Source organism: Osmia bicornis, chromosome 7 (assembly GCF_907164935.1).
Source record: "Osmia bicornis bicornis chromosome 7, iOsmBic2.1, whole genome shotgun sequence".
In the NCBI taxonomy this organism is placed as follows: domain Eukaryota; kingdom Metazoa; phylum Arthropoda; class Insecta; order Hymenoptera; family Megachilidae; genus Osmia; species Osmia bicornis.
In genome coordinates this window covers 6,068,075-6,081,080 of record NC_060222.1, presented here as the reverse complement: position 1 = coordinate 6,081,080, position 13,006 = coordinate 6,068,075, and the positions used below count along the sequence as shown (strand labels likewise).

The following is a 13,006-nucleotide window of genomic DNA, read 5'->3' as shown; positions in this document are numbered from 1 at the left end:
AACACAACCGAAAGACTTGCAATGGTTCATTCGATAGCTTACTAAGAAAAACCAGTCTGTGCCAAGTTTCAGCCCTGTATCTCATCGGGGGGGAGTAGTAACGGGCAAAAATTTTAAACACGTTTTGGTCAATTTCTTCTATATTTATGCATGAAAAATTCTGAAAAAAATCAGAGATATTTCTATTCGCGAGGCACATATTATAGTAGCTTTGCAGATTTTTAGATTGAAAACCCGTGCTGTAAAAAATCAAAAACCCTCCAAAAATTCGGAAAAATGGCGATTTTGTATGGAAGGAGTCGCGGATCTGGATTCATATTTTTTTCATAAGTGTATATTGTTGATACTATTATTAGGAACTTACGTCAGCTTGTAGCATGTTGTAATGTTCCTCTTTAGCGCACAACGACTCCTTCAACACGGTAATGTGTCTCTGATAGTCTTGGTGTTGCTCCTCGAGGGTCTTCATCTTGGCCGACATCGCCAGTAGTTCCTGGTCCCTGCGCTGCACTTCCGTTCGTAGCTCGTCCAGCTGCGAAAAGATTCGTCGTCCACGAGAGTATTAGTCGGTGTCTCCGTGAAAACTTGGACGACGACGAAACAACGAGCGACCAAGGCATCCAGGCCTCGAATCTCTCCGTCCTGACCGAACACGACGACGACGACGATCGTCTAGCTATCCTACTACTAGGTCGCCACGTAAATCGAGTGTAAAACGGGTCAACCGTTTCGTCTTTCGTTCCGATTCGACAACTTTTCGACCTGGCTAATCGGTTACCAATTTCCGCTTCACCTAACACCGCCTCAAAGTTGACACTCTTCCGTTTCACAAAGTTTCGCTATCCCCCATCTTCTTTGTTAAACAGATTCGCGACAGTTTTATTTGAAATTCATCGAAAACGTTTTATTTCTGTAACCAGATGCCAGAACGCGTCGTCGTGCTCGATCAGAACCGATGATACTTAGCATGCAGCGAATATAGAAACCAACGATACAACGTTACAAACAAAGTGTCTCCTGCGTGTACGAGAGATACATTTATACGTGTCGAATAAAAATGTTGGGATACGGCGGATGATCGGGCGTAGGAATGGCTGGGAATGATCGGTGACGGAAGCCAGATCGGGACGTATTATGTATTTGTGTCTCTCTCTTTATTTTCGTGTACGTACCTACTACGCTCGTCTGATCTACTCTGGTGTCGGCAGGCCGCGTGTGGATCCCGTCGCGAGTTCTACGTACGATCGAGATGCTCGCCGCGGGATCGCAAGCAGAGTTTACACAGCTAAATGGTATTCTTTTACTAACTAATCAACTAGCAGATTACGCAGCGTGGAAGGAGATATCGCGGTCCTCATCGTCGATCGTGCGCAACGATCAAAGGTAGGAGAACTGATTTATCTCGAGAATAGAAAATTTTTCATGGAATCTAATTAGCGGCCATTCTACCTGGATCAGGTGCATACTTTCGACGAGAGGATGTGCACGCACGTATCTCGGCGCAAAAAAACGAAAGCGTAAGGGATCGATGGACCGATCGATCATCGTCGATCGATCATCGTTCCCTCTTCTCTCTTCAGCGTTCTATATCGTGCCAAAGTGATGAACAACAGGTTTCTACGGTAACAGCGAGCGTGTCGCTCGTGAAATATGTCCTGGTCGTTTCCGGTTCCCGTGGTGCTTCTTCCCGACTGCCACGAGTCACAGAAACAAGAAAGAGAGAGATAGAGAGAGAGAGAGAGAGAAAAGAGAAGAAACAACATAAGGATCTACTGTGACTAATCTACGATCGTCGCAGCGGTGTGCGGCGTTCGTCTTTTTTCTTGAGATTCTTATTGCAGTTAAACAAAAACACTGTTTCCTGTGAACACGTGATTGCGAACAATTAGATCAACGACTCACACCAGAGAAAGGGACAGAGAGACAGATAGAGAGAAAGAAAGAGACAAAAGAGAGACGTTTAGGGTGGCTGGCCAGTTCTAGGATCATGATTTTTCTTCCGGCTACTAAATTCATTTGGAGGATTACATTATTTTGACTGTTTCCAGATACATTCCACGCCGGGAATGCGCGCGCTGTTCCTATTGAAAGCAAATACTAGAATAGCAGTTAAATTAGAACCGAACAGATTGAGAATACTCGAGAATAAAATTTCGAAAATGAAACGAAACAGAACGTAAAGGGGTGCTTTGTATTAAAATTAATATCTCCGTAAGTTTCACTGTAGGTCAGGGCTTGACGTCTTCCAAGAACTTACTGGCCACCCAAATAGAAATAGAAAGAGAGAGATAGGGGGTGTGTCTTTATGTGTGTATGTCTGTGTGTGTGTGTATAAGTGTGTAAGAGAAAGTGTTACTACGGAACATCGAAACACTCCGTTACATAATACGGTAATCACGTAGATGGAAACGAAGGATGGATGATTGGGTTGGAAGTGCTTCTTTGTCGGGTGAAGAATATCCTTACCTCCTCAGAAAGCTAGAATATCGGGGCACCACATTTAATAATGCTTCGCTCACCACCAAGACCACCCAATTCCGCTTCCCTATCTTGCAATCCCTTTCATCCTAACCCTTTCATTGTATAATCGTTCAGAGGGTTGTATAAACATTCAAAATTCCATTCGAAACGATTCGAGATAGATAACAGAATGATCGTGATTCTTTTTATTCTTTGAATTAAATATAGATATTTTAACGCTGTAATGTTATTAATTAATTAACGGTTGTTGTTAAGAGGCGGGAATTGGATCAGTTCAGCGGAATTGAGGGCCACCATCCATTGCTGACTTATCGCTAACTTAGCTCTAGCTTAAGTGATAATATTATACCATTATGGCTATGCGAACGGTCACGTTCGATTTACCTATTTCTAGATTTATATTGTAGGAATCTTTCGTTCCCTTTGAATTTCACATTTCCACAGCTAGGAATTGAAAGAACTTGCAAGTTTAAATGTATAGAAATTTAGAACGCTGTGATAAAATGTGACAAGGATAAATCGAACGACCCTTCGTCTCCTTGAACGATGGAGAATTCGGCCTCGCGATGATGATGATGATCCCTTCTGATGATTCTTTTACCTGATCGCATCGAATCGATCAACTAGATGATGACGGATGCATCCGAGAGTGGTAACGATACGATGGTGTCTGCGTGCATGCGGCATGCATCAAGGTACACACAGGACGAAACAACACCGGAAACTCGCATGCGTTTCGCTAAAAATCATGGTTATCGATGAACGAATCGCGTGATCAAACACGAACAAACGATGTTCTCTCATTGAACGCGTCGTTATATATCTGTCTACATCTCCTAAATTGTGTGATGTTCTCTTAACTAACTTCGTATGGGATTCCTTGTTTAAATTTTATTCTGAAAATTTTCATTTTTAAAATAGAGATACCAAGGAATCTCATCGACAATAAAAATCTCTGACTCTAATCATTTCTACCTTGATCGAAGAGACTGCGACCTAGTCTACTTTTGCTACCGCCACGAAAATGCAATCTTTCCTGAGAGCAAAATTAAGTCGAGAGTAGATGCCAACTCGATATCTACTCTCGCCGGTTCTACTCTCAGATCGACGCGTATCCTAATCGGTAACTCCTACACCCCGGACGCATGCACCATGCCCGATTTCTCTATGTTGCATTCGATTTCTACGCGACGAGAGAACGGCGAGCGATGAGCGTGCGATGAGAAATGCTTGTGATCGCGTATCGAACGGCCTGATCCTAAAAATCCCGTCTTTGCGGGCACCTGAATCCTGCTCGATCGAGCGACAAAACGAAATGGAAATGAAACGCGATTTTCCGCCTGGTTCTGCGCGACGAGTCCGATGTTTGTCACAGTCCGATGAAACGCGATGAAAGGACGGGGTTGTTGGACAGGGAAACTGATCCTGTTGCCGACGCGATCCTACGTTTGTTCTATATGATTGGCTACGGGTGAATAAATGGAACGAGAGAATGATACGGGGTCGGGAACGATTCAACAACTACTATGCCGATGAGGGTACAGTGCAGAGATGTCGATCGATGGTGTCCAAATGGTGATTTTAATATTATTGCTTGGTGAAGATCTCTACCAAATGATTGATGATGGATCCTTTGAAACGAGGCTATGGCGATTGTTGAATGAAAGGCTACCTGAACTCAAATCCAATTTACATTAGTATAGTACACTAACGCGGCTGTAATGGAATTTTAGAAGAAAATTGTAATGATAAAATGTTATTTTGAACTTGATTTCCATGGTAGAGTAGCGTTGGTAGCTTGGAACAGTGAAAAAAGGCTGATGTCTGACTTATCGTACTGCTACTCTACTTAATTTTACTATCCAGTAGTGTTAGTAGCATTAATTCTACTTTCTCCGTCGAGTACACAAATACAGTGAATTATTAGTGCTAGTATACTCTACAAACGTAAATTAGAAGATAATGCGTTTAGTGGTGGGGGAGAGAGGGTTTCGTCTCCCCGGACGCCTTTGGTTCGGGCCGGGGACCGCTAGGTGGCAGCGAGACGACAGCGTTCTCGCTAGCGGTCGCCCGGCATGCAGTTCAAATATACAGGGTGATCTTCTCGCTAGAGGACACCATGAAGAGGTCCGCATTGTCACGTGCCAGCAGGGACCTACCCGGGCCGAGATGACTCTGTGTGTTTTCATGGTGCGGTCAAGGGGTTCATTGTCGCCAGTTCCTTTGTGTCCGGCTGCGAGAGGATCGCCCTGTATAGGATTTCCGAATTGCGATGTGATGGGTGTCTATTGTCAGCCCCATTGACGAGTCTGACAGACGATCCCGAGACGAAACAACTTTTTCTCCCCTCTCCTACAATAATTAGGGTCCTCTTTCATTCAACTGAATCGCTATAAGGTGATACGATTTTACTACATGAATCAACTGTATTCGTGTGAAACGAGTGCGTGGGAGGCTGATGATTTTGAAGATGCAAATGATGAACACGATGATCGAGAATTATTTTCGAACAGATGGGAACAGCAGGAAAGGAATAATTCAGAGAATCATTCTTTCTTTCTCTCTGTTATTATTTTTATTACCATCGCTCGTCTGAGTCGTGAGAAACAAGGCGTACTAAAGATACAAGGATGTTTTTATTCCTTTTTTTGGAAAGTATACGTTCCAAATCGAAGATCAAAGGATCGAAAGGAAACGAAGAGAAGAATAATACTAGGAGGGGAAGAAGGTTTGCCAAGAGATCCATCTTTAAGGATCTCGATCTGAAAACGATACGCGTCTCGAACCTGTCGATAGGTTCCTTCGATCGCTTCATTTTCACGTCTTTCTTTCATCGTTTATTCATTTGCTTTTTTTTTTTCATTCTTCGCAGCACCAATGTCGCACGAACGTGAAAACGAGATCGTCGTTCATATTGTTGATCGTTAAACAGAATTCCAAGGCTTGAAGCGTTCTCTGAGGGCGTTCGTGTGTGTCGTCAACGGATCCGAAAGAGGATTATTATATATTTTTTTTTAAGTTGTGGACCTTGCGAACGTAGAGACTCGTCTCCAGGACATCTGACGCGTGAGATCGTGAAATCGTGGTCGTCGAGATGGAAGGATGTCCGGAGATCGGGGATGTCCTTAAGAGCAACGCACGTCGATTTTCGCTCGCCACTGTTCCATTCCTCGGAAAAGGAAGACCGGGAGGAAGGAGGGTTACATCCCATTGGGGTTATTAAACAGTTTAGGGTACACCCAGCTCGACCACTGCGACTCCAAAAACGCCTCGTGCAGCCCTATGCAATATGTGTGATTACAATGAAAACGATCGTGGCGACACGTTTTCTCGGGTCGTTTCGTTCACTGGCTACCACGACGAAGGGACACTTACTTCTAGGCTAAAGTAGAAAAATAAAGATTGTCAGGGGGCCTCCATAACGTGGGGAATCGTGTTACAGAGCGAAGTCAACGTTCAAGAAGACCTTAACGGAACCAGAGCAGCTTTTTAAACCGTTCGTGGTTCCTTTGCTAAACGCGAACGATTTTATTCGATTCAGCTAATTCCTAAATCGGCTAACACCAGCAGCTCGGGGATGATTGACAGGGCGTCAGAGGGCGGGCTAAAACGCTTTTTTGCTACGAAAATATACGGTTCGATAGGCTCTTTGTATCATTTTTGATCGCGCGCCACGCGTCTCGTCTTGAAAACAATACAGAGACCCTAACGCGACCGAAACAACGGCTGTCTCCTAAGAAAACTCTTCTCTAATCGAGGGATTATATAATGTTACAACGTCAACGTCTATAGACATTCTAGAATTCAACAACGTATATGTGACTTTTCTTTCTAAGGCCTAGACATTAGGTACGCACAGTTGCTCTCGGGCTCTACACGTAGATGCTACCGAATTGTAACTTTCTCATTGACTTTCTCTCAGAATTGTTCGAAACCCATTTCAAAAACTTCCCTCTTGTCCCGTGCATTTCCCCGTTTTTCCCTCTGTATCGAATTCACCCCAAAATCTACGACACGATCCCGTACGAAACCTGTCGAAGAGTCGACGTACACTGCCGAGCCAGGGTAGCTTTCCCTAGGGACAAGATTATTTATTTCCCTGTTTTTTTATTTTACAAAGATTTTCCGACTTAGCCAATCATCCGTTTCGTTCGTTATTAAATAAACCAACTGGTGCTGAAATAAATGGCAAATCAAATACCCGTTTCGTGTAAACAGAGCATAATACACGCGGAGTACCGAGGCGAATAATGTTTTCCCCTAGGGAGAACTAGCGTGCTCGACAGTGTAAATAATTCAGTACACGGACACAGGGAACGAGGCGTCGGGTTTTCACGTAAACCTACCACGTCTTAAACAGGTACAATCGAGTCAAAAAATAGAAACTCTGCTATTCGATAAGAAAGGGATGTAGAGAGGTAAAGAAGACAGGTACGCTGATTTATTCGATCGGCGCCAGGTTACACGAGTCGATGAGAAATCAAAAGTTTCAGAACCAACGAATCGTTTAGCGAGATTTCCTCTTGAAACGAAAGTTTAAAAAGTAAGCGTATCGTGCCTTAGACCAATAATGGAGCGGTTTCTGCGGGAAAATTGTGCGTTTCTGTAGTCTTGGTCAAAGAAAGTACACGTACCAGGTGCGGTTATTAAGCGACCAGGCTTTACTGAATAAATTTGAAGAATTTCGCTGGAAGCTGGACGAGAGTGGACCTGATTTGTCTCACGATCGAATTTCTTAAAAGTAAAATTATTGAAGATGGGGGTAAGAGTCAAAATCTAATATTATTTATTCGGAGGAAAGCTATATAAAGGATTCCCAGTATTGGAGGTACTAATCAATTCAAAAATCCCCCAATTAAAAATGGTATTACAAGAAAAAAAATTATTAAGAAAGTATGAGCAGTATAAATTTGATCATTAGAAATCCATGAATGCTGATCCAATTATTCCTGATTATATAGCAAAAATTATATAAAGTATTCCAATATCTTTATGATTAGTAAAATAAAATCATTTAATTAAGATTTAAAAAATTTTATATTCTTAACTTTGATTGTTAAAAGTTTTAATTAACTTCAAATCTTAAAGGAAAAGTATTATGCCTGTGAGTATCAAACGGTTAATCAAAGGTACCGGGAATCTTGATTAAACGTCAGGAACAAGGGAGAAAGACAGGAAGAAGAAGAAAGCTTTAGCTTGTATTCTCCAATTTGAAACAAATGATGAAAATATCGAGAAAGATGGATTAACTGAGGAGAATTGAAGGCAGACAGCCGATTTCGTCGTTTGATAACCGCACCATGTACGCTTATACAATGGAGCATATTTGGAGATGGTACTTTAATTCCCTCGGACTCGTATATGCGGCACCTGATCACGCGGCGTTTGGAAGAAAAGACGAAAGGAACGAATAGATCCACGGGACGTATCGATTCGAAGAATCGACCATTGTCGCATAATAATTTCCCGAAGATGCGTTTCTTTTCCTCTATATAAATTTTCGATATCGAACACGCGTCTCGCTGTCATCTTCCCCTTCTCATTCCCTCCCTTTCTTCAAAGTTCACTCTCACACTCATCCATACAGCTCGCATACACTCGATATTCTCTCTTAAAGGAAAAATAAAAAACGTTATCGAGGATTCGAATTCCGGGCCTAGACACAATGCCATATCTACGGATGTTCTCTTTGATCAGCGTCGTTTCGCTGGATATACGGAGAAACCAGACGCTCAGCCTCTCTCTCGGTTTTTCAATCGGCGGCGATGTCGTATCGATACGAAACGCGCAAGTTATATTCGATATATATATATACATATACACATATATATGTATCTGGGTGAGCCCTTTCATTGAATACCTGTGGATGATCGGGTGGTAGGGTACTCACGCAGAGGGAACCTGCGGCGTGGCAAGGGGTCCGTAATAAGTGCGAATCGCAACGGAGTTTAAGTACGGGCTGCCCGTTCGACTTTCCTAGACGGCGTCGTTCTTTTCGATGCGCACGTTGTTGATGAAGAAACTTACTTGCCGTTTGAAGTTCATGTCGTGCTTGTTGAAGGTGTGCGCGTGCAGCGCCAGTGCGCCCTGCGCCGCAGGCTCAATATGTTTCAAATGTTGCTGCATTTGCTGCTGATGCTGCTGTTGCAACTGCAGCTGCTGTTGCTGCTGCTGCTGGTGCTGTTGCTGTTGTTGATGGAGGTGATAAGGCTGATGATGATGATGATGATGATGAGGGGGAAGATGATGATGATAAAGCTGATGGAGATGATGATCGGCGTAACGATCGGTATAGGGATTGACCACGCCGGTGGTAGCGCCCGACGAGATGCCGGCCAGGCACGAGGAACCGCCCCCACCTGCTCCGCCGCTCATGGTCCCACCTGTCGAACCGGCAAGCAATGAACTGGTTAATGCCGTGGACGACGAGAGACCATACGGTACCAGCGAGGTCATCACGGACGGTCCCCTGGCCAGGGCCAACGTGCCGGGCTGTTGCGGACCACCACCCATAGCCGTCACCAATCCCTGTCGCAATTGCGACTCAATACCACCACCCCCCGTAGCAACCTGATTCTGTTGTTGCTGCTGTTGTTGCGCTTGCTCTATCATCGATGCTTGTTGCAATTGTTGCTGATGCTGCTGCTGCTGCTGCTGCTGCTGTTGGGCTTGTTGCATATCACCGATACCGGTGGTGCAACCACTCGGCACGGCGATCGCTTTCAACAACTGCTCCCTTAGTCTACCTCCGCACTCCTTAATACGTTGTAACTCGGCCTCAAGCAACGCCACCTCCTTCTCCAGGGTTTGTATGCGCGCGTCTTTAGTTTCCATGATGGCCGTGAGGGTGGTGCTACCGGGCACGCCGCCTGGAACCGCCACGCTACCTCCAAGGACAGTACCGCCGCCTCCATCTGATACGCTACCTAGCCCGAGACATCCGCCGGCCACGGCTGCACCCGATGACGCTGTCGACGCGTATGCCAGCTCCAACTGCGTCTGAAGGCTCTTCAGGCTCTCGTTCGTGGCTTTGAGCTCCTTTACAACAACAAGCAATAGGGGCACGGTTACACTCGTCGATGTTCCCGCTCGTCCTCGTGTCTCTCTAGCGAGCGTGCGAGGGACTTTGGTTTTTTTTTTAAGTTTTCTTTTTTTTTTTTTCTCGTGTGATGATGTTGTTTTTTATGCGGTGGTTCGGTGGAAGAGAGATGTACTTTCTACTACGGTGGTTTGGTGCGGCTTCGCTAACGCACGAACCTGTCCCGTGGTTTTCTTCAGCGATAACTGGATTTTAAGAGGGGGTCGAAGGGTACCACTGCACGCAAGATGTTTTTGATAATTATCAATAACTTTAACACTGAAAACGATGCACTTTCTTATCGAATCTTCTGAAAATTAATGTTAAAATTTCTACTTTTCCTCGATTTTACAATTTTCAAACAGTCTTTACTCGGACGTCGCGTGCAGTGAAGGGATAGAGATTTGAAACGCCTTTCAATTGCACACGGGACAGCCTCGAGGAAGCGGAAGTGGCACCGGCAGCGGTCCCGGTTGACGAAAGAAAAGCGACGTTCCGCCGAGCTTCCTTCTTCCTTCGACACATCCAGCCGATCGTTTCGCGCTCCTCCGAATGACCCACGAGAGGCTGTATCGTTTCCTGAGCCAAACTTAATTAATGATCATCGACAACCACGTACAAAACGATCTCGTTATTTTTCTCATTTTTTAAATATTTTTAATTATATCACGCTGCTCTATATAATGAGGCGGTACAGGAACACCACCGATCACCGATGACATCCACGATCGTCAAGGACCACAGCGCTCAAATATACATTCTCGATTTTGTCGATCTCCACGATCGCAAGGTCACTCTACCAACGAAGGCTCCTGCGTTTTTATTATCTCTCGAGCCTTCTTTACAGGACGCGATTCGAAATCTCGACGCTTGAATAATGTTCTTTTTTTCCACGAGTAATCCTCTTGCGGACGCCGGGCGCCGCCGCAGTTCTTTCGCCCACCGCGACGTACGGCCGACATCGTTGTCCATATTTCTGCGCGCGGCGTTTCGACGACTCTTTTTTTCTTATCTTTATTCTCTGCCCTTTGCGTTATATATATATTTTTTTTTTGTCTGCTTCCTGTGTCCTCTCAGCCGATCGTCTCGAGTCTCGACGCGTCCAACATTCGCCGGGAACGAAGCGACACAACCGATCGAGTCTGTTCGATCCTTCTTCTTAACGAAAGGGTCATTACCACATCCACAAGGAACACGAATTCTACCAACGAGAGAGAGAGAGAGAGAGAGAGAGAGGACACTCTCGAAACGCGGCCACGTCGCATGGACAAGATGAGAACGCGAGCAATGCGTATCCACGACTCGCTCGAAGGACCGTGCTGTGACAATGATACGCGATTGTATTCCGGTGACGAATCGAATGGAGCTTTGGTGCGGTGATCACAGTGCTGGGAATCGCGATTCTGGCTTCTATGATCGACGCGATCGGTGTGTTGCGGCTGATGGAAAACGATTCGTGGATACACATCCAGGCGAGTGTGAACGATTATTATGTGTGTACGATGATATCCCAAGAGTGATCGCATTTCGACGTCTATAGCTCTATTGTTGCCATAGCGATATTCGTCAAAGTGTGTTAGTATACCATCCGCTAACTTTCGGTTAAAGTTGCTCAAAGGCTGGGTTCAAAGCTCAAGTTAAACTTCATAGGAACGATTACGTTAGTTTCCCTTCGGATCAATTTCGAAGGTCTATCGAGGGTCTTTAACTTTTCTCTAAAGTGGCATAGCTTCGTTGAAGCATAATTTAGCTCGATGCGCGATCACTCTTCTCGGATAAAAAAATCGAGAAAAAGAGGTAAAAAATGGTAGAGAGGATAAGACAATAAATTACGCGAGGAGAACGACGTCGTATTATCGCATGTCGCATCAGGTCGGTGCCAAACAGTCGCAAAGTCCTCCCTTGGGCCTGGGATCGGCTCGCCTTGACTCGACTTGACGACTTTCGCACCGTCCCGCTGCTCGTGCATCGATTACGACGATTGGCCATGATAGCGGTAAGTCGTGATGGGCAAGAACGTGTCTGAGACGTACAAGAACGAGAAGATAGTAATGTATACAAATATTTAAATAAAGTGAAATCAAAGGCGGTGATGTATGATCAAATTAACATAGAAATAAACTTATCATTTATGAACTATACGAATAATACGAAACTTACGTAAAATGTTACACAGAAAAACAAATGGTGCACTTATATTTATATATAGAGTGACAGATGTGTCGGTAAATGTCTACAATTAGGGCCTCGACGAGAAATCAATTGAAAAGAGGTAAATTCTATATATTTTTCCCCCTCGAATCTAAAACTGTTGATAAAACTTGGGGGTCGTTTGTATTTTTTTAAGATACATAGGTTAGGTTAGGTTAGGTTAGGTTAGGTTAGGTTAGGTTAGGTTAGGTTAGGTTAGGTTAGGTTAGGTTAGGTTGTCAGAAAAGTATAACTTACCTCACGGCAGAAACTTGACCAGTCAACAATGGTCTTTTTGAAAAGCATAACTTCAAAGTGTGATTTTAAACGAAGTATTAAAAGTGGTACGTGGTTAGCCAATTCTAATCTTGATATCAGGACGATTGCCCGTTTTATTGGATATTTTTTCATAATGCGTCCTCCGCACTGCGCACTCTATGAACAGGAATTAGAACTGAGCAAGGAGACTATTGTTGATTGGTCAAGTTTTTGCCATGAGGTTATATTTTTTCTGATAACCTAACCTAACCTATGTAGATTAGTGACGCGCTTTAAAAGTATTGTCTACCCCACAAAGTCATTAACTTTTGAAAATAATGATTTTATGTCAATATTTACCACAGTATCTTAGTAAATACAAGCAACTCCCAAATTTTATCAACAGTTTTGGGTTGAACTTTACTTTACAAAATTTTCTCCCAAAATTTTCGACATTTTTTTTTTAATCTATAGTTTTTGATGTGTAGAATCCAAAGATGCAAGTCTTAATGGTTAAAAAGTTATGAGCGTCTAAAGTTTAACACTTTTAGTGCATTTGCTACGTTACTGTGGCGCCATATTGGTTTCTTGTCCAATGAACGGTGTCGCTAGCTGCAGGCAGACGCATATGGGTACCGATCACTTTAGCGAGTTCAGTCAAACCGTAAATTTGATACTGTCCGAGTTAGTTAGGTTTATATTTATTTTAGAAAAAGACTGTACTGCCCATGCGAGAACCAATCAGGTTATACATATAAGTCAATATGGCGTCACAGTAACGTAGCAAATTCGCTAAAAACGTCAAACTTTACACGCTTATAACTTTTTAACTATTGAATTCCTAAAGTTAAGACTTACATTTTTGGATTCTACACATCAAAAACTATAGATTAAAAAAAAAAGGTCCAAAATTTTGGGTCCGGTAAAGTAAAGTTTTACCGTAAATACAAGCGACCCTCAAATTTTATCAACAGTTTGGAATTCGGGGAGCAAAAATAC

The 13,006-nt window shown here is 43.7% G+C and overlaps 1 protein-coding gene across 6 annotated transcripts in view; it reads right to left on the bottom strand.

Moving 5' to 3' along the window:
• Positions 1–13,006, bottom strand: part of LOC114875351 (trichohyalin) — a 156,185-nt gene that overhangs the window by 22,216 nt on the left and 120,963 nt on the right. For 4 of the 6 annotated variants that reach the window (XM_046286361.1, XM_029185519.2, XM_029185518.2 and 1 more), the window contains 2 exons: positions 8,509–9,519; positions 365–532 (listed from right to left, as the gene is read on the bottom strand). In XM_046286361.1, coding sequence (XP_046142317.1) covers positions 365–532; positions 8,509–9,519 — 1,179 coding nt within the window. The remainder of the gene's footprint in view (positions 1–364; positions 533–8,508; positions 9,520–13,006) is intronic. The other 2 variants (XM_046286362.1, XM_029185521.2) reach the window with 1 other exon arrangement.